This window comes from Nomascus leucogenys, chromosome 11 (assembly GCF_006542625.1).
Source record: "Nomascus leucogenys isolate Asia chromosome 11, Asia_NLE_v1, whole genome shotgun sequence".
Lineage (NCBI taxonomy): Eukaryota > Metazoa > Chordata > Mammalia > Primates > Hylobatidae > Nomascus > Nomascus leucogenys.
Window position 1 is genome coordinate 70,658,846 of NC_044391.1, and position 22,890 is coordinate 70,681,735.

Sequence of the window (22,890 nt, forward strand, 5' to 3'; positions counted from 1 at the left end):
ATACTCTGTTTGCTCACCCACTATGTTATTCTGCCTGCGTGCCTTGGTGAGAACAGGTCTCTGGACTCTGGCTGGGGGCAGCCTGCGGAGGACTCTAGGACAGATCCTGCTAGCTTCATTAGTAGCCTGGGATTGATTGATTGATTGATTGATTTTGAAACAGAGTCTCACTCTGTCACCCAGGCTGGAGTGTGGTGGCATGATCTCAGCTCACTGCAAGCTCCGCCTCCCGAGTTCACGCCATTCTCCTGCCTCAGCCTCCAGAGTAACTGGGACAGGCACCCGCCACCATGCCCGGCTAATTTTTTTTTGTCTTTTTAGTAGAGATGGGTTTCACCGTGTTAACCAGGATGGTCTTGATCTCCTGACCTCGTGATCTGCCCGCCTCGGCCTCCCAAAGTGCTGAGATTACAGGGGTGAGCTACCACTCCCAGCCGTCAGCAGGGCTTTTAATGATGAAAATTTACTATTGGTAATTTACATTTGGAAAAGTACTTAGCTGCTGTATTTTATTGTTTTATCTTCCACATGCCTACTTAACACATAGATATCATGCAGTAGGTCCTGAAGTTACTATTCTTTCTGAGGTTGATGTAGCCCATGGGAAGAGTAAACCAGCCATATATATTCTGCACGAACTCACCCAGGATGCCAAGATGCTCTTCTTCAGGGCCTCTCTCCTTTTGATTTGTGAAGGAGGCATCTGTGTACTCACGATAAACCAGCTTTTTATAAGAGCCTCCAATTCTTGTGGTACCTTGTTCAAAAAACACTGCTGAGTCACTGCAGGGGGAAAAAAATGTTTAATGCTGGGGTTGAAGTAGAACAGAAAGCAGGTATTCACTTAAGGTGCTAATTGAAGAGAAAAATTCTGACCAGTGCTTAGAGATGAATATTATCTATGATTTACAGCAATCCGTACCAGTTACTCAAATAAAGCAGACAGTTCCAGTCCACTCACAGAAGGATGGTCAGTTAAGAAGTAGAGGATCATGGAGGATGTTTACTTTTTCAAGTGAAGAGAAAATTTTCAGAAGGGCCCCTTCAACCCCTTGACAAAGGATTCTACCATAGAATCTTTTTTTTTTTTTTCTTTTTTGGGAGAACGGGGTCTTGCTATATTGCCCAGGCAGGTCTCGAACTCCTGGGCTCAAGCTATCCTCCTGCCTCTTGCCTCCCTGAGAGCTGGGATTACAAGCGTGAGCCACCACGCCCAGCCAGAATCTTTTTATCAAATTGTGAAATGTTTAAAAACACAGTGGCTAGTTTTTATGTTTTTTTTGTTTGTTTGTTTTGTTTTTTGACCTGGAGTCTCACTCTGTCGCCCAGGCTGGAGTGCAGTGGCACGTATCAGCTCACTGCAAGCTTTGCCTCCCAGGTTCACACCATTCTCCTGCCTCAGCCTCCCGAGTAGCTGGGACTACAGGTGCCTGCCACCATGCCTGGCTAATTTTTTGTATTTTTTTAGTAGAGACAGGGTTTCACCATGTTAGCCAGGATGGTCTCGAGCTCCTGACCTCATGATCTGTGCGCCTTAGCCTCCCAAAGTGCTGGGATTACAGGCATGAGCCACTATGCTTGGCCTGGTTTTTTTTTTTTTTTTTTTTTTTTTTTTGAGACGAGTCTTGCTCTGTTGCCCAGGCTGGAGTGCAGTGGTGCCATCTCAGCTCACTGCAACCTCCACCTCCCAGGTTCAAGAGATTCTCCTGCCTCAGCCTCCCGAGTAGCTGGGACTACAGGCGTCCACCACAACGCCTGGCTAATTTTTTGTATTTTTAGTAGAGATGGGGTTTCACCGTGTTAGCCAGGATGGTCTCGATCTCCTGACCTCGGTGATCCGCCTGCCTCAGCATTGCAAAGTACTGGGATTACAGGCTTGAGCTACTGCGCCCAGCCCCAGTGGCTACTCTTTATTGTATATTAGCACTGGCCAGCTGCTCAGGAGCTTTTATTTATTTATTTATTGTTTTTTGAGCAGAGTCTCACTCTCTTGCCCAAGCTGGAGTGCCGTGGTGCGATCTTGGCTCACTGCAACCTCTGCCTCTCTGTTTCAAGTGATTCTTATACTTCAGCCTCCTGAATAACTGGGATTACAGGCATATGCCACCATGCTCAGCTAATTTTTTGGTTTTTAATAGAGACGGGGCTTTGGTATGTTGGTCAGGCTGGTCTCACACTCCTGGCCTCAAGTGATCCACCCGCTTTGGCCTCCCAAAGTGTTGGGATTACAGGCATGAGCCACCGCGCCCAGCCAGGAGCTTTTGTTTATTAGCTGAAACTCACATGACATCACAACAAAGTCGGTATTATTCTCCCTATTTTGCAAATGAAAAAATTAAATTTCAGAAAGGTAATTATTTGACTTGCACAAAGCCACCTCATTCATCATTTCTTTCGCTTGACAAATGCATCAAACACCTGCTCTTTGCTGGGAATCCTGCTATGTGTTGATGACTTAACCATAAGTAAGGTGGACTCTTCCTTGTCCACATGGACCTTACATCTGGCAGAGAAGACAGGCCATGAACCCATCAATATAATACAGAGTAATAAGCACAGGGTGTTATGGAGCATTTTTTTGAGGTTGGGGGAAGTGCAGCGAAGAGGCCACAAAGACGTTCCAGAGGAAGTGATTACTTAAAACTACCTAAAGGGGAAGTAGAGTTAGCAAGATGAAGTGTGTGTGTAGCGCAGAGACTAGGGCAGGTGTATACAAAGAGGAAACTGCTTATGAGCAGGCTTAGAGAAAAGAGCGAGCATGCCGTGTTCTAGAAAATATGGCAGAAGCATAGCATGCAGGGCAGGGCAGAGGAGTGAAGAATGAGGCTTAGATAGATGGGAGATAGGCAGTAGGACCTAGTTAAGGTTTCAGCCTTCCATCCCAGGGCAGTGAGAAGCATTTGAAAGATTTAAGCATTCAGGATTAGCATTTTAGGAGGATCCCTCTGGCAGATATTTGGAGAATGTGTTGGAAAATACAAGACTGCAGTAGGGAGACCAGTCAGGAGCCTGCTTTTCTAATCTCAGTGAGAGGCAGAGATGAGTTCATAGGTATTGGCAAAGAAGATGGAGAGAAGTAGATAGCTTTCAGAGATAGTTTCTATAAAATAAGGCAGTACTTGATGAGGAGAGGAGTTTGAATAGCCTCATCCATGTGGGGGTGTCACTAGGAAGTTTGAAATGCAATCTGAAATTCACTAGATCCTCCTGAGTTGGAGATGCGGCGTTGGGAGTAATCACATGTAGGTGTCAGTGTAGCCTGGGACTTAAATCTCTGCTTCAGGAGTCACAGGTCTGGGCTGAGCAAGTCCTAGCTATCCATTTATTGTGTGATGTTGGATGAATTACTTAACCTTTCCAAGGAAGGTATTTTTAATATGGATGGCAAACAGGGCTTCTCTGAGGAAGTGATATATGAGTAAAGACTTGGAGCAGGGGAGATGGCAGCAAAAATGTCGTCTCGTTGACATTTTTGAAAGATCACAGTACTGCTTTGTAAGAAATTGATAGTAGGAAAGGAAGACAAATGGAAAGAATGGCTGGGAGACTGAGGAGTCATTCAGACACGTACAAAGAGTAGCTTGTGTACATCAAAGGACACTATCAAGAAAGTGAAAGACAACCTATAGAATGCCAGAAAACATTTGCAAATAACTGATAAGGAATTAATATTCTGAATATATAAAGAACTCCTACAGATCAACAACAACAACAACAAAAATCCCACTTCAAAAATGGCTGAAGGACTTAAATCGACATTTCTCTGAAGAAGATACACAAAAGACCAAAAAGTACATGAAAAGATCCTCAACATTACTAGTCATTAAGAAAATGCAAATCAAAACCACTATGAAATATCACTTATGCTCATTAGGTTGGCTATTATTAAAAAAAGAAGAACAGAAAATAACAAGTGTTGATGAGAATGTGAAGAAACTGAAACCCCTGTACATTGCTGATGAGCCTGTAAAATGGTGCAGTTGCTATGGAAAACAGTAATGTGGTTCCTCAAAAAATTAAAAATAGAATTACCATTTCTATTAATTATTTTGCATATCCAGCTAGAAGCGGAATCCAGCGATTCCACTTCTAGCTGGATATGCAAAATAATTAAAAGCAGAGACATGAACAGTGATATTTGTATAACAATTGTTCATAGCAACATTAATCACAATAGCCAAAAGGTGGAAACAACCCAAATGTTTATCAACAGACGAATGAATAAACAAAATGTGGTATATACATACAATGAAGCATTATTCAGCCTTAAAGAGGAATGAAATTCTGATGCATGCTACAACATGAACAAATCTTAAAACATTACGCTAAGTGATACAAAAGGCACAAAATAACCAATATTGTATGATTCCACTTGTATGAGTTGCCTAGAATAGGAAAACTCATAGAGACAGAAAGCAGAATCGAGCTTATCAGGGGGTGGAGAAAGAGTGGAAGAAGGTTGTTATTGTTTAAAGGGTTCAGAGTTTTCATTTGGGATGATAAAAAAAAGTTCTGGAAATGGATAGTGGTAACGGCTATACAGTACTCTAAATGTACTTAATGCTGCTGAATCGTACAGTGCCACGTTTTCTGAAATGGAAAGCAAATTAATTGATTTATCTAATTGTATTCAGAGTTTTCTTAGGACTTTGTCAATCATTTGATAACTTTGGAACCTATCTTTTTTCATGGACTCAAAACTCATAGTTCTCAAGCTCAGACTCTTACATCAAATACCTTAATAAATATTTAGCAGTCTAATTACTCAATTTCAGATACCAATTAAAATTTTAATTGCTGAATTAGCCTTTTGTAGTTCCTTTGTGCAGGGGAGAGCATATTTTGAAATAGTACTCTTTTTTGTGAATTACCTTCCAGGTGCTGTTAAGTTTTCTTTAGTGAAGATGTCTATACCAGAGGGAGCATAGTTCCAGATGATTTCCTCAGCAGCAATGTAGTAGTGTCTAACATGCTTCCCATGGATATTATCCTTTGATGAAGACTTGTTACACTCCTGGACCTGGAAAAAGGCTTGCAAACCAGCTGAAATGAAACAGAAAGAGGCATTGATTAATGAAGCCAATGTTTCTCTCTCCTATTGCCCTGTAAACACTGCTCGGGTGATGACAAGTAGAAATTGAAGGAATAGACAGATAGAAACAGTACTATAAACTAGGGCAGACAGCTGTAAATAAATTAGTGATGGAAAACTCAAGTTTAAAACAGACATACTTTGTTTTTTATGTACATATAGCATAGAGATATTAAGCATATGTGTTTTCAAAATATGGTACCAGTTTCTGTGGGGTTTCACTTGGTAGTTCTTTTGATGACAGAAAAAGAACAAATCTGTAGATAAACAGAGAAGAGAGGCTTTGACATATTTTAAGGGGTTGCGTTGGGTGGAGGAGAAGGTACAAGGAGGAGGTACCAAATGAGCTTGTATTATTGCTCTCTTGTACAAGATGGTTGTGCATCTGCTGTGCTGGGCCTTCTGTGGCCCAGAGCGTATTTGATAAAAGCAATTATATTTGCAGGTCAAAGTAAAATATCTGAACTGCTATGTTAAACTTAATTTATTCAGTAGACCAATATTAAAAACTAATATTTTTCAAGAACAAGGAATGTTTTTATTGCCTAAGTTAAAGAGATAAAGGAAGGATTTATCGAGTTAAACTAAGGGATGGCCAGGCTCAAATAAAGAACAAAGTTAATTATACTTGACAGAAATAAGTCTAAAAACAGGGTGCTTTCCAATGCAACATACAATTTTTCTTGATGTTACAACACTGTATATTTTACAAAGCTGAGTAAGTATATATAGTACTATACTTTCAGGGCCAGTTGTTCTTTCCAAAAACTAATATATTTTCAGATTTCATTACTTTATAATATTCCTGTCTTACAGTCTTTTTTATTACATTATTATATATACCATCATAGGGATAAAACTAAGATGCCAGTTCAAAGCTCAGATTATTTCAAAGATATTTAGCTTTTAGATTCTGATTCCCAGTAACCACCTTTTTCAGCTGACTGCTAATTTCAGGTAAAGATGTCCTACCTTTCAGATGGTTTAGATTCTGACAGCTGAGCATCCATTCTCCAGGGTTCTGGGCCACCATATAAGCATCAAATAGGGTAGCAGGAAAGAGGTTGATTGTATCAATACGGTAGTTCTTGTTGGTCAATGCTTGCCCGTGAAAGAAAGCTGCGTGCACATCAACTTCATTACCCATACCAAAAAGGTACCATTTTACTCTGTCTTCAGCACACATGGAGAGTCCTGGGAGACTTCCAAAAGTGTATCCATTCACAGCTGTAAGTCAAGAGCAGAGTTTGTGACTAAGAGTCATTAATGCTTGAGATAGTGAGAGTTACCTCTATATAAATAGAATCAATTTGGAATGGCAAATATCTGGCACACATGCTGGTATTCCTCCCTCCTACACTCATGTCAGACATTGCTAATCAGTCACAGCACTCTTTCATTTTGGAACTGAATTCAGCCTGACGATTCTTATCGATACCATATTAACAGATGAACACAATACTGAAGATAAAACCTATTTGCTGTCTTTGTTATAAACTGTACACATTGTGTGTGTGCATGTGTGTGTAAATACAGATGTGTGCATTTATACATACATATAAACAAAACACACACATAGAATTAATAGAAAAAAGATTGAATATTAGTATTCAATCAGTTATTCATCATGCTGGTAGTATGGATGTTTTTGCTTGTCAGAAAATTTCCAATTTTCTACCATAAATTTATTTGGTAAAAAGAACATAAGAACAGCTTTTTTTAAAGATTGCAAGACAAAATTTTTAAGATTGGAAGAGGTATGAAGGAGGGAAAAAATGTAGAAGGACAGCAGGGACAGAACCACAAAGACCTAAAAGTTCATATGCAAAGTGGCCTGAAACCCTCAGAAGAAACTTAGGGTCACTGTTCAAACTGGGTGGCCCTAAAAATTTCCCAAGTGGAAATTAGTTCTGGGAAGAATCCTGAGTACACCACATTTAACACTGGTACCAAACCACACCTGCTCAGGCTAGAATTTTGAGTATCTTTTTATAACAACTATTTTTGTTAGTACACAACAGAGACAGGATTAAAGTATGGAAAGAGGACCTTCCACCCAGATATAAGTAAAAGTTGGAAACAAAATCTGTACTTTGTTAACTAGTTTATTTTTCTACCTTGGTAGTATCATTATTTTTGTGCTCTCGGTTTCTGAGTACAGGTTATTTTGAAGAAGTTAAACACAAACAAATAAACGAAAATATCTACTTATTGGTCTAGTTGTTGTTAAGGGACTCTGTTTCTCATGCAAATTATGAGAAATAGATAATCTTACTAAGCTCATTATTTTGTGTCTGAGAATTAAGAAAAAGTCCAAACTGTAGAAAAGGCATTTCTAGAAAAGTAAAGTGAACTGAAATGTAGAAAAGAATGATGCAGACTAAGGGGCCCAGTGAGGGCAACATAGTATGTAAAATGAATACCTTTCAGAACTCGTGGTTGGAACTATTTTCTTAAATATAGTTAGATGCTTTAAAATATAATATGGTTTTAAGCATTTACTTTAATAATTTGGAGCTGCCTCAAATAATTTTTAGAATGAGTCCAGTGGATAAATAAATATATTAATGTCACATACATATGCATTAAACCATAATTGGTGCTTTATCCTTACCAGTTTGGGAACGAGTTTGGTGTATCTGGCTTTACCTGGCTTAGAGTTTTTATTTTGACTTACTTAGCTGAATATCAAATTGCACATCCAATATGCTTTGTTATAAGGACCACAGACTAGACACACACTACTTACTTATGTGAGGGAATAAGCTTAGCAGCATTAATGGATCAAGGAAAAAAAAAAGTAAAATTAACATGTCTGCTGTAATCTTACAATACATTCTGTTACTCTCCTGGAAGTCTTCGTTGTCTTTGTCAACTTTCTCTGGTTCTGAGCAGTAGGTTTTAATGTTGTCTTCTAGGTACCAGCTGAAATTTTCATCCACCACAGAAAACATCACCACAAATTCTCGGTCAATATGTTTTTCTTTTTCTTTATCTAGAGAATCTGGAGTTCAAATTACTCTTTTAGTAAGACTAAACTTTTAGCATGTATTTTGATTTATGTTTTCAAGTGATTTATAGTTTTTAAAAATTTCAGTATTTATTTTTTCTAATAAATCACAAGTCAGGACCAGTCACTCCTGTTTTACAGACACAGAAACACTCAGGGAATTTTTATGATCAGTATCTGGCGCTTGGAAGACACTCCTGTATCTGGATATCCACTGACCACATAACAATTAAATGCTTTTTGGCAAATGGGAAGATTGGAATTCAGAGTTGTGCGTCTATTTTCTGGTGCATATAGCCACAAACTGAGACAAGTCTTTACAGGTAATGATTGTTCAAGTTAGAATTGTATTTCAGGCTCTTGAGCTACGTTACCTTTTTCATGATGTTAGAAATAAATATTATGATATTATGTTCACCAATATAGTATGAGTAACTACAGATCTATCACCGTGGAGTGCCCTTTTGGTAGTCACATTTGGTAAAGTCATATGTCTCTTCAGCACCACTGTTGGAAGTTAGATACAGCAAACTGATCCCTGGGAGAATATATTTCTTTCAGATTAGCTTCATTGGCATTTTCCCCGTAGGAATGCTTGTTCTATTTATCCCTTCTTCTTCTAGTCCTGCCTGGCTCTTCCCTTCCTTTTTTTCTACTTACCACCTCTCTACCTTACCTGCTCAATCTCAACACAGAAGACTTGATTTCTTTTTAAAAGACAAACTGCCCTGCCTCTGTCTTTTGGTCATATAGTGTGTGCAATGAGGAGAAGATGTACCTTTTTTACAGATTATTAAAGGTCCGATGAGTCCTGAGGCAATATCTTTTGGAGCATCAATGTGGGAGTGGTAAATCCTAGTCACACAGTTGCCATCTCCTTCACCAGGACTTTGTTCTTCAGTGGCAAGCAACATGTATGTATACTGCTCTCCTGGATATACTTTGTCATCTGCTCTTTGAAAATCTGTGGTGTTATCAGGGTAGATGGCCCCTAGGAAGCAACACGCAATGAAGGTGTAAAGTGAACGTGTTTGAACTTGAATGAGAGAATAGATAGTCCATTAATTCATTCAGCAAACATTTATTAAACATCTACTATGTGATCCTTGGGGATGTGATATCCTATTTGGACACAGGAAAATGAAAGGCTAATGGCTGGGGTGTTTAGAAGCTTCACAGACATTTTTATTATTTTTTATATTTGATTGGGTTTTCAGAGAGCATAATGACTTTTTGTTTGCAGTGTAAAGAACTCGGGTCATGGTATGGAAGTCTGAGCAAAATGGCTACCCTCTTCTAAATTCAAAACTTCTTATATGATCTCAGATTTTTGCCCATGAAGTAACCATAAAATTAAAAACATTTCTACTCTTAATTTTGGAAATTTCCAAACGTACACAAAGGTTGAGAGAAGAAAATGCTGAATCTCCGTGTACCCATCAAACCAGCTTTAACAATGGTCGACTCAAGGCCAACCTTGTTCCATCTGTACCCCCACACACTCTTATCCCCAGTATCATCAAATTATTTTAAAGCACATCTCAGACATCATATTCCATTCATAAATACTTGAGTATGTATCTCTAAAATATAGGAACTCTTTTTTTCTTCTAACAAAACCACAGTACCATTACCACACCTTTAAAATGAATGGTAATTCCCTAATAAGCCATGAAATCATTAAAAAGAAATAGGATGGCAGTCAGCCTTTTATGCTATGAATGTAATTTATCCCTAAACAACAACAAAAATAAAAAAGTCAACACATTCACCTTCTAAACCAATATCTCTTTTAAAAAGACAATAATGAATCAAATCTAATTTTAAATTAATTTCCCTACTTGATCATTATAATTTCAATGAACTGTAGCATGACTTCAGCATTTTTGCTTATGATAGCAGCTGATATTTATGGAGGTATTACTATGTATTCTTATTGTCTGTATTTTATAGATGAGGAAACTGAAGCTGAAAGAATTTAAGTAATTTTTCCAAGGTCACTCAAACAGTCAAAGGCAAGGCTGGGGCTCAGACCTTGGTCTATTAATTTCAAAGCCCTTGCTTTTCATCACTACAAAATATCACCTTTTTCACCGTCATTGTTAAGGACTAAGAATGAGATCACAGGCACCAAACTTTATCTTTGTTTCTCAGGTACTATTTTCAAGGCTTCGAAGTCCTACATTCAAATGACTTTTTCAGTTAATTGTGTCTCATACGTGACTAGAGTCATCCAGGCACATGTACCATTTGACTGACATATGAGACTACTTATGCCACCTTAGCTGGGGCAGAGTTTATCTAGAGTTAGGATGGGAGGTAACAACAGCACAGTATGTTTACATGTAGGAACTTCAAAGATAAGGCAATCCACATCTTGAGTCCTTCTTTCTCTTCCCTCTGGATTTTGCCTCTTCTAGGCTCTGATGCACATTGTCCATTTCTCTTATTCTATTTGGCCAGAAACGACTGGGCTCTGGGAAAGAAGCTCCAGCTCTCTCTGACTCTCACTGAGTCCACCTAGAAATTCTCTCACATTCACACTTTCCACGAACGAGCACAACCAAGAGAAACATGCCATTATTATATGTAAACAAAGTACCTATTAATAAAATAGTTGGCCGGGTGCGGTGGCTCACGCCTGTAATCCCAGCACTTTGGGAGGCCGGGGAGGGCAGATCAGGATGTCAGGAGATCAAGACCATCCTGGCTAACACGGTGAAACCCCGTCTCTACTAAAAAATGCGAAAAAAAAAATAGTCAGGCATGCTGGTGGGTGCCTGTAGTCCCAGCTACTCGGGAGGCTGAGGCAGGAGAATGGCATGAACCCCGGATGCGGAGCTTGCAGTGAGCTGAGATCGCACCACTGCACTCCAGCCAGGGTGACAGAAGTCAAAAAAATAAAATAAAATAAAATAAATAAAATAAAACAGTTAAGAGCTGAATGGTAGTTACAGGTCTTATCCAGGAGAAAGTCCACAATTTTAGAAGCTAAAAGGCACCTTTACTGAAAAGTAGGAGGACATTCCAGCTACATGAGCTGAACTTACCCTCATGTTCCTTATAGTAAGTTATTCCATGTGAATGAAAGGTGTAGGGCCTAGAGGCAAGGTTTTTTAAGTGTACATAAACTTTGTCTCCAGTTTCAGCTTTGATAATAGGGCCTAAAAACCCAAGCCAGACTGGTTTTTCTATAGTCGTCCTAAAGGTTTCATCTGTGTACTGAAGATAAAGGGCCTTCTTATATAGTCTCCCAATTCTATCTGGGCCATTTTGAAGATAGATATTGGAATGTTCCCTGCAAAGAAAAAGAAGACAACTCTATCAGAAGCCATCATTTCTAGGGATGATGTTATCATTATAATTTAATAACATTATAATTAGAGAAATTAATGAGCACATCACATTGAATGTTGGCCTGTTGTAGGGATGCCTCCAAAATTGAAGTGGAGGGCTGGTAGTTAGCCCTGTTATTTTAATGATGTGAGGCTTTCCATACAGGTATATGTCAGAGAACCATCTGCGAAGGCATCATAGAAATATAGTGCATCTTACTGAAGTATTTTTTCCATGATTTTTATATTAAAACACAGGCATATTATGTAATGGAATAGAATACAAAATTAAGCTGAAATATTAAAATAAAGCAGTTAATTAAGACATTTTTTCACTTATACCTCTCTTAGCTACTGGAAAAATTTGAGTTTATAATTAATCAATCTGGGTATTTGAGACTTCAAAGTATGTGTGTGTATATTTATATATTTTTTTCCTTAAAGTAAGATTAATAAAGCTAAATTAATTCTTTTTAATTTCTTTTAACAGCACTAAATCAAAGCTAGAGTGGTTGATGCATGCAATATGTGTGGTTTTTAAATTACTTTTGAATTTAAATAATCCCTGTGTTTTTTAATCCCTCACTAGTACAGATTCTTAACATTGAATGTTTGTATTCTAGTGAGTGTCCATTAAGAGTTGCTTAAAACTTTCTTAAAAATATCGGTGAAGTAAATAGTAATCTGGAAAAGAAAAGATGGAAAGAAAGTAAATTTTGTTTGAACTGATTTCTTATGTTATCAACCTTAACTGAAGGCTGTATATAGCCCAGTGGGATCTATTCACAGGCAACATCATGTTGCCATTTGGCAGGACCCACTTAGATTCTGGCCTTTGGCAAGCCCCTCCACAACCAAGGCTCTTCCATTTGAATAAAAACTGCTCATCATCGTGTGTGTGTGTGTGTGTGTGTGTGTGTGTGTGTTTTGCCTTCTTTCATCTTAGTGATCTTTGATACTTTACCAATTTCTACTCAACATTTGTGGGGCCGAGTAACCTGACTGAGGAGTAAGTTTTGTCTTGTTTCCTCAGTTGTAAGCTCATCGGTAAAAGTGAGATATATTTTTCTTTCCCTTCTTTAAGACAAGAACAGAGCTTGTGTGAGAGCTCTGGACTTTCACTGCTACAGAATTTAAAGATGTGGTTTTTCAAAAGTCTAAGGCCTGATGTTTCTTAAGTCTGAATATGCACAGGAATCTACTGATGAACTTAGTGAAATGCAAACTCCTGGGGCACAACTCCAGTGATTCTGATTCTGTGGGTCTGGGGCAGGGCCCAGGCATCTGCATTATTAACCAACACACTGGCGTGTTTTGATGAGATAGGCTGCTCTGGGCCCCTGGGTAACCTGTGTTGAAGAGGCTCTAAGGTTGAAGATTAAGAGAGCTGCCCAATCCCAGAAGCAGTGGGATTCCTGATACCATGAGACAGAAAGGTAGAAAGCTCTGTTTCCAGGTCATACCTGGTAGTGGCAGGACCTCTGCAGTGGTGGCTATATAGATTAAGCCTGAGTGCTGGGGCCAGGTACCACGGCCACTTGGCAATGGTCCTGGTGGCTGAGTTTGGGCAGAGTGAGCAGGTGTTGGAAATAAGAGCCACCATTCTCTAGATTGATCAAGGTGTTTCTATGATGGGCGTTTCCTCCTAGTCACTACCATATACCAATACACTGGGAATGCCAATTTTCCTGAATTGTATAAACCCAAATTCCCAAAGAAGATAAAATTATTCCCTAAAAAAATGACTGAGATGATGTTTCCCTGCCCATCCCCCATCCTGGTGGGAGGGCTAAGCTAGAAGTCAGAAAAATAAAGTGTCATTATTTGCAGCCTGTATGGAGCAGCAAAACTGTGGGTATATCCTCATTTTTTCTATTTGTTTTCACTTTCTAATTGTTTGTTGCCATTTCCCAATTTGTTAAAGCAAAATAGGAAAAGATTGGGAGAGACTTCATGGACACAGGTAGGCGTGGGAAAAGGGCAAGACACTGGTGTGAACTCTGTCCCTAAACCCATAGCAACGAATGCACAGAAAGAGTCTTAATAAATATATGTCTAAACAACAGCAAAATTGTTGCATCAAAGACCACTGAGATTAAAAGCAGAGAGTCATTCAGTCCATATGACTGAGAGGAGGTCAACAAGAGTGCAATTTCAGTTAGGTACACAACTGCAGCTGCAAAGTCTACAGTACAAAGGTACAATTCCACTCTGGTCCCACCAGAACCCTGGACCAATCAATCTCACAGAGACTTGTCTAAGCCCCAGGGTAAATTTTCTTAAGAGTCTGAACACACTTTTATTTCTGAGAGATTAATTTGATAATATTTGGAGATTTTACTCCATGCTTTACCATGTCCTATTGGTACACATCTTACATAGGCCAAAGTTAAAAGCCCTCAAATTCTTAAGGCTTCATTTAAATAAAATGTGTATTTATATTTTCTAAATGTGAATACACTTTGGCATACATCATGTCCTATTCTGATAAACTATAGCAGGCTTTGTCAAAATGATTTTATTGCATTGAAATGCTCCTGTATTAATCATTTCCTAAAATAGGAAAAGCATTGTCATAAACAAATACCTAAGACCAAGACCAAGACCTATATTGCCTAGGCTTTGTAACTAATTTTTCTAGGCAAAGTTTTTTGGGGGGGTTAAAATTGCTTTTAAAATTATTGATCTAAAGGTATAACATATCTAGGCATTTTCATATTTGAAATTCCTTTTATACACATGCAATATGCAAACTGCTTTTTGCATCTTGCCTTTTATTGTGAAAAAAACTGTCTTAACCAAATTGGAAAATATTTTACACTGTGTGATACTTTGGGAGAAGTCTATTTGTTTATGCTTTGTCTCCAAATAAACATTAAAAGGTCATTAGGGGCTCTCTATTTAATTTCGACAGCACAGCTTGAGGACAAAGGGTCAGTTACTGGAAGCTTGCAGGAAGTTTGCCAGTTAGATATTCAGCCACAAGAATCTATTATAGCTGTTCTTTGAACCAAATAATTCACATTTAATTGTAGTTCTTCCTGTTGACAACTGTAATATGTTCCTTTCTACTCATTACTATAGACATATCTCCCTTCAAGTAATCAATCACATTCTCTCTTTTTAGCCCCTTATTTAAAAAAAGAAAAGCCCGCTCGTATAATTTCTGGTAGTCTTAGACCCAGAAATGAGTTTTTAATAGTAGGATAACTATTTTTTAGTATTGCTTTGGTAAGATATTAATAATGCTATTCCCTCCCATAAATTTAGAATTCACTCAAGTGATCTTGGTTTATGCTTAGACATGGTTCCCAAAACTTGGGTATTACAGGTGAAAAGTTTCTGGATTTTTGACTTCATTAATTGAGACATATGTTTTTTATTGCTGCATAACAAATTATCACAAAGTAGGTTAAAACAACACCCATTTATAATCTCACTATTCTATGGGTCAGAAGTCTGGCATGGTGTGGCTGGGTTCACTGCCTCGGGCATCACCAAGCTGAAATCAAGGGGCTGCTGAGCTGAGTACTTATCTGAGGCTCTGTGGAGAAATCTGCCTAGCTCATTTGGGTTATTGCCAGAATTCAGTTCAATGGGGTCATAGAATTAAAATCCCTGTTTGCTTGCTGGCTATGGGCCGAGAGCCTCTCCCAGGTTCTTAAGGTCACCTGTATGCCCTCCTAGGTGGCCCTTTTCATCCTCAAGTCAGCTTCAGTGTGTGGACTCTTCAGATAATCTCACTGACTAAAACATAAATCATGAGAGTGATGTCTCATCCTGTTCACAGGTTGTGGAGATTTAGGATAGGATTTCTTCTGGGAGCCACTTTGGAAATGCTGCCTACCATAAACAAGAATCATAAGGAAAACAGTCAAAAATTAATTGCTGCAAGAATATGGCAGAGACTCAACCTATGTATGTATAACACAAATTCAAGTGATTTGCCGGTTCTAACTAGCCTTCCTCCACTGGCACAGCATGAATGCAGTACCTAGTGAATTTTCTTTTGTCTGTGTTCTCAGGAGAAATAGGAACTTGATAATAAATGGAATTTGGTAAGTGTGAAATGTTAGTCACTTAATTAGCTCTTCCATACAAGCTGTCTTGTGTGAAGTGTTTGGAAATGTTTGTACTGCACTAGCTATTGGTCGCTTTTTTTTTGTTTGTTTTTTTTTTGAGATGGAATCTTGCTCTGTTGCCCAGTCTAGAGTGTAATGGCGTGATCTCAGCTCACTGCAATCTCCACCTCCTGGGTTCAAGCAACTCTCCTGCCTCGGCCTCCTGAGTAGCTGGGACTACAGGCGCATGCCACCACACCTAGCTAATTTTTGTATTTTTAGTAGAGACGGGGTTTCACCATGTTGGCCAGGCTGGTCTCAAACTCCTGACCTTGTGATCCACCTGCCTTGGCCTCCCAAAGTGCTGGGATTACAGGTGTGAGCCACCACGCCCAGCCCTATTGCTTGCTATTTTTTATTTGGCAACCTTGGAGAATGAGTCATTTAAAGTAAATTTTCCAGAAAATTTTAGCTAGTAATTGTACCTATTTAAGAATCATTTAAAAATTTAAAAATCATTTTTGAAGGGATGCTATATAACTTGGGAGGCCACTAGGCTGAGACAACGTCAGTGTCTTGGGTTCCTACCTAAGCAAACCAAAACCCAATTCAATGTAGTAAACAGTAAAATGAAACTTCTAATCTGTAACTAGAGACTTTACCAATCAGAAGCCACCAACTAACATCTAACTAGGGAGTCTCCACTTTAACCAGTCTAATATCTATTTCTTAGTCTGAGAATATGTTATAAAAGTTTCCTCCCTGCCCAGAGGAGTATTGACAGAACTGCTTGTGGTCTTAGGGCACCCAATTGCTGTGGCTGAATGCTTGAATAAACTTGTTAAACTTTCAATATGCCCAAGTTTATCTTTTAACAGGGGTAAAATGAATGCCTTTAGTGCAAGCTTTTTCTTTAAAAATATTTTATTTGCTTCCCTGTTTTCCTAAACAGGGGATATAATGGAAAAAATGTAACTTTTTTGATAATAATAGTGAAATGAACACTTAACGAATACTTATTATATCCTGATCACTCAAGATCATAATTATAGTAATTATGATTACCATAGGGTGGAATGTTCTTTGTTGCCTAGTTTTTTGGTCAGGATTTGAGCTGTTATTTCTTCTTGGTCATTAGGCCTGCTTATAGTGACATCTTCACTATACCATTTGTTTTGGAAACCTCTAATGGAATGAAAAACCCGGTAATAATGTTTGTAAGAACTGTATGTTAAGAAAGTCGCCAAGCCTGAGTGAGAGCCTGTGAAGTCAAGTATAAAAGAGTTTTGTGATGGCTGTTCTTATGCTTAAAAAGTTTTTCACTTATTTCCAGCTTCCTAGAGGTCATCAGAAAAAAAAGTAATCTGAAGATAACAGAATTACTATAATTTTTGCTATTATATAGTCAATTAACTCAGTAAATAATTAACTAATGCCTACTATGGACCCAGAACACATTATTGTGTTTACTAATTTTTTTTATGTATGTCATTTATTTTAATTTGAATATATATAACTTAGGATCAGGAATTATGTCTTATAAAGTCTTTAGCTACTTATTGATGTGTTGAAATGACAGATAAGGCACTGACCCAAGTAAATGGCAGGACTGAGTATAAGGAAATTATTTTCCACTTCACTCTTTTAGAAATAAATATTATTGGCATTAATACCAGAGAAGTAAACTTTATTTTTTTAGTCCCCCCCAAAATCTATACATTTTTCTCTTTTAATATCTGCCAATGTTTTCAGTTGCACTAACCCTGCATATAATCCCCTAAGGTGACTTTTCTATTTTATTCTGTTTCCTGATTTGTTCTATAGCATGAATCTCTCCATATGAGGAGCAAGGAAAAGTTTTTACAATACAGTCTATGATTTTTCCTATCTTCCTATGTATCTTTTATTTACTCATTTAAACTTATTCAGAAATATTTATTTAGTGTCTCCTATATTCTAGGTACTAGTGACCAAGCACTGGTACTTGCATAGGCATATACTAGTACATACTCTCAATGCGTATTTTCCTGTTCATCATCCCAGACCTTCAAGATGAACATTCAGCTTAAACTCGATTCTTTACCTAAAATTCATATTACACTCTTTCACATCTTATTCTTCAGCCCATTTATTTCCACTCCTTTTTAGTCATCACATGATAAGGAGTGGCAACCATGTCTTGTGATACTCCATCATCCTTCACTGACTGGGCTAAACATGCTGCAAATCTGGGACAAAGAAGTGACCAAAAGGTTGCTATCTGCACATATTTATGCAAAAAGTTTAGCATAGTATTGGCAAAATTGCTGAAGCTGTATTCAAAATTCACTGGTAAGATATATGGGGAAAAAAAAATCACAGAGAAAGCAGTCCCCCCTAGAGTTTGCACAACTGTAGCATATTGTTGAAGCCAAAGGAGATGTTAAAGTCACAGGACAATAATAAAAAGAGAGGTAGACTTTGCAACTAGAAGATGCTCCATTTTTCCTTTTAAGGAGCCTTAAGTATCGCTATTAAGTATACTTTTTAAGTAACTGATATGGTTTGGCTGTGTCTCCACCCAAATCTCAACTTGAATTGTAATAATCCCCACATGTCAAAGGTGGTGGCCAGGTGGAGATAACTGAATCATGGATGTGGTTTCCCCCATATTGTTCTCATGGTAGTGAATAAGTCTCATGAGATCTGATGGTTTTATAAATGAGAGTTCCCCTGCACAAGCTCTGTCTTGGCTGCTGCCATATAAGACATGCCTTTGCTCCTCCTTTGCCTTCTGCCATGATTGTGAGGCCTTCCCAGCCATGTGGAACTGTGAGTCCATTAAACCTCTTTTTCTTTATAAATTACTCAGTCTTGAGTATGTCTCTATTAGCAGCATAAGAAGAGACTAATATAGTCACAATGGGGTCGACAAGCTTATACTCATTGGATAGCTTCCCTGGCACAGACAGGCCACGGGAGTAATTAAAAACAAAGGAATTTCCTCTGCCCCCATTCGCCAAATTCTAAACAAACTCCTTCACTCTTCTACTCCCTGATTTTTAGAATTAAAGATGTTTTTTTTTTGAAGCATAGTCAGGGCAATGTCTTGCATTTAGTTTATGCCTGATAAAGCTGATTTGATTTTTGATCATGAACAATGGCAGAGTAGTGGTGAGTGGGGGCATGGAGAAGGATAGTATTTTTATTTTTTTAATGAGTCTGACTTTTTCCTTGGAAATAAAAACCACGTATAATTTATATTATATTTAATCAAGAAAATACTGGATCCATGCAAAATAATGTTTTTGGTGAAGCTGTAAAAATATGTCATATTCCTTAGAAGATAATACCATCTGAAAACCAGATTAAAAAAAGAAATAATTACAAGATGTATTAGTTTTATTTACAACTACTTATCTTCAGGTCAGAAACTTTCCTTACTGTATATTATTAAATTCATAATATAATAATTGGATATTAGTATCAGTTATGTATTTTTATGGTGAAAAATTTCAACTTTACATAATGTTTAAGAAAATAGTATATACTCATCAGTAAGATTCAATAATTACAAACTTTGGCATCCTTATTTAGCTATTTTTTAAAGATATAATCTTGACAGCTGATGGTAATTGGGCTTATTTGTGTTTTATTATCACTGAAATACATTTTAATGTAGTGAATATTGATTTTGAATTCCAAGTTCCCATTTGGTGGTTAATGTTTAATTAACATCATTAAAAGTGAAGACCTCAGTATAGATAAACTTGTACAAAAATCTCCAAGGAGAACTAAACTTTTTTTGTTTTACTGTGTAGTGAATATTGCTTTCAATAAGGGGATTTTCCAACTGAAATATGAAGACATTTAAGTTACATGGAGCTTTTTGAGGACCGTCCTAATAAGTGCCTGACATTTTTTATGCACATATGTGCCAAGCATTGTACTAACTTTACATGCACCCGCTCTTTAAATAACCCTATGAGCTATGCTTATTATCCTCATTTTACAAGTTAGGACCCTGAAGCTGTGAAAGATTAACCTGCTTAACTGTCTGGAGTCTCTCAGTAAATATCAGGCAGGATCATATTTGCTAAAATTGTATTTTATTTCTATAAGTGATGTTTTGAAAGATATAAAAAAATTTTATCCCTATCATGAATAACCATTAAATGGTGTAATAAACATAACAATTTTATATGGTAATTGTTTAAATTAAAGAACTTCTGCATAAACAGACAAAAAGACAGAATCCTAATCGGAGATGCAGTAATGACCATGGGAGGTAATAAGAGGTGAACACAGATCCCCAGGAACAGCAGGAAAGAAGCAGGGTAGTCCTCCAAACAAAAAATATACAGGAATATAAAGGAGATTGATTCAAGCGTCCTGGGTTTCAAGCCCACATTTTGCAGTTTCTTTATATAAGAAATTTTAAAAACATTTCATTTTATTGGCTCTATTCTTTAAAAATCATTTAAAATTTTGGTCTATAAACAATAAAAATAGTGACTTACGTGTCAACAGAAATAAGTTTCTTTTCCCCATGGTCAGAGGCATAATCCCAAGTCGTTTCAATAATTCCAATGTAATAATGCTTTTCTTTCGCCCAGGCTGGGGTGCTATATAAAAACAGAAAAATACCAAGTATCAAAATCTTCATTTTTTTTCCCCTTCTTGGAGCCTGAGAAGAAATGAAGTAAAATCAGGAGCAGGCAATTTTATAAATAAGACTTTCTTCCTTATTTGCTTGATTGACACAATTTAGTGTTGCACAAGAGTAAATTGTTTCATTAAAGCAAATATTTTCCAATTCAGTTAAGTTCTCGTAAACCACCAAAAAAACAGTTCTTGGTTGCCAGGCTTCTCTGACTGAAAATAAAAAGTCAACAGTTATTGTTGGAGGCATTAGGGTGTGCATAACTGCGCCTTTTTCCGTTCATCGTGTAAATTCCAGGAGGGCAGAGAACGTGTCTAAATGCTCCCTTTGTTCCTCTGACAATATGTCACAGCACAGCGTCCTGCAAACAGTGCACTTTTAGTAAATCAGGATAAGGATTATGTAAAATGAATCAAAACATGTAGCTTTTTACTACAGTCGTTCTTAATGACAGGGATACGTTCTGAGAAATGCATTCTTAGGCTATTTTGTCATTGTGTGACTATCATAGAGTGTACTTACACAAACTTAGATGATACAGCCTACTGTACATCTAGGCTATATGGTATAACCTATTGCTCCTAGGCTACAAACCTGTACAGTATATAACTATGCTGAATGCTGTAGACAATTGTAACACAATGATATTTGTGTATCTATACATCTGTAAACATAGAAAAGGTACAGTAAAAATATGTTATTATAATCTTATGGGACCACCATCACATATGCAGTTTGTCATTGACTGAAACATTATTATGTGGTGCATGACTATTTCTAAAAGTCTAACAAATGATTCATTGCAGCTTTATGATATGAAACATGATATCTAGCATGCCAAATTTAAGTAAACAAAAATAAGAATTTTATTTGGAAGAATTTATCTGTTTTATGAGCTTGGACCACATATGCATGAAAACTTTACCAGATCATTCTGTATTGCTATATGCAAATAACTAGCAGAGCCTAACAGGGGCTAATAACTTTCTTTTAATCATCAAATAAACAAACCATAACTAAACCTGTCTTCAGAGGCAAAGATTAGTCTTAGTAAATAGAAAGTACCCCAGTTTATTATTAGACTGAAATTTCTCTCTTTGAAGTGGATATGAATTTTAAGGTGGAAGGCTTTTTCTTAAAACCCTGTTTTTAGTCAGGAAGTATATGTCTAAAAGTATGCAATGGCTTTTTTTTTTAGCTGAAGAAAATCCTGATAACAGTTGACACTTTGTGTTAGTATAATTTTTTTTTCTCTCAAATACCTCAAAACATTGTGTATTTGCTAAAGGCTACTTGTTGAAATAGATTGGTATAGAAGAAAGCATGAGATATTTGAACAATTCTTTCATTTAGAAAATATTATTGAATGAGCCAAGCTCTGTTCTACTCACTGGGAATACAGCAGAGAACAAAACACCTACCATCATGCAACTTACATTCTACTTGGGGAAACTGAAAATATAAAAATGAAAAATGAAATACACAATATTAGTGGTGAGTGCAATGGAGGAAAATAAAGCAGAGAAGGAGAATAAGGAGTGCTAGGGAAAACAGCAGGGTGAAGATCAAAATCTGATGCTACCAAATGACCTCAAGTAAGATACTTCAAGCCCAGCTTCAGTTTCCTCATCTGAAAATCTCAGGTTAATTGAAATGACCTATGTTAAGGCAGACAGTGGAGGAGCTTCTCTCACCAGCTGGTAATAATCTTAACTAAATGGCTTGGTACAGAAAACTGAATCATGTTGCCCAGGATGCCCCAAGGCCTCCTTCTAGGACTGCCTTGAACAATTGTGCCGTCATGTCCACTGAGAGGACTGACGAAAGACTAAAACCTTGCTCAGATGCCACTGGCCATACCCTGTGCCTTGCAAGAAGCTGCTTTTCGGTCCACACAGATGGGGGGCATCTTTCAGCCGTTTATCCTCCCCAGGGCATGGGGAAGGGGGACAGTTTTTTTTCTAATTGGCATGAAGCCACGATGTGAACCAGCAACTGTCTCAGCCATTTGCTTTTCATTTTGCACTCAGTGCTCAAACTCAGCCCCAATCTTGTGGATGGAAAGATGTTGATCAGAGCACAGTAACCACTCCCAGAGTCACTGGTTTCAGCAAATTGTACCAACCAACCATCCAACAAACAAACCTGTTCAAATAGTTGCTGAGGGTTCCAGAATGTATGCATAGCACACCCCTCATATTGGTGGTGAAATGAAATGGTTAAACAGTAACACTGCGACCAGTGCCCTTGTGAACGTTTTATGGTGTAATGCAAAAAAGGTCATGCAGTCCATATTTCTGTTCTGTTTTGTGGTAGTTACTCTTCTCATCAAAAGGCATGTGGCAGGAAGTGGGGAGAATTCTCTAAGCCTTAGGATTATTTAAATAGGAGGGAGAGGGGCCGGGCGGAATGGCTCATGCCTGTAATCCCAGCACTTTGGGAGGCCAAGGCAGGTGGATCACTAGGTCAGGAGATCGAGACCATCCTGGCTAACACGGTGAGACCCCATCTCTACTAAAAATCCAAAAAAAAAAAAAAAAATTAGCCAGGCATGGTGGCAGGCACCTGTAATCCTAGCTACTCGGGAGGCTGAGGCAGGAGAATGGCGTGAACCTGGGAGGTGGAACTTGCGGCGAGCCGAGATCACGCCATCGCACTCTAGCCTGGGTGACAGAACAAGACTCTGTCTCAAAAAATAAAAAATAAATAAATAATAAATAAATAAACAGTAAAATAGGAGGGAGAAGGCA

At 37.8% G+C, this 22,890-nt stretch overlaps 1 protein-coding gene across 1 annotated transcript in view; it reads right to left on the reverse strand.

The window, feature by feature from the left end:
* The window catches only part of CP (ceruloplasmin), a 50,909-nt gene extending 30,559 nt beyond the window's left edge, over positions 1-20,350 (reverse strand). The window contains exons 1-7 of the mRNA XM_030822700.1: positions 19,998-20,350; positions 11,153-11,400; positions 8,881-9,093; positions 7,923-8,096; positions 6,065-6,319; positions 4,872-5,043; positions 644-783 (exon numbers count right to left, since the gene is read on the reverse strand). Coding sequence (XP_030678560.1) covers positions 644-783; positions 4,872-5,043; positions 6,065-6,319; positions 7,923-8,096; positions 8,881-9,093; positions 11,153-11,400; positions 19,998-20,143 — 1,348 coding nt within the window. The 5' untranslated portion in view covers positions 20,144-20,350. The remainder of the gene's footprint in view (positions 1-643; positions 784-4,871; positions 5,044-6,064; positions 6,320-7,922; positions 8,097-8,880; positions 9,094-11,152; positions 11,401-19,997) is intronic.
* Between the last annotated feature and the right edge of the window lie 2,540 nt (positions 20,351-22,890).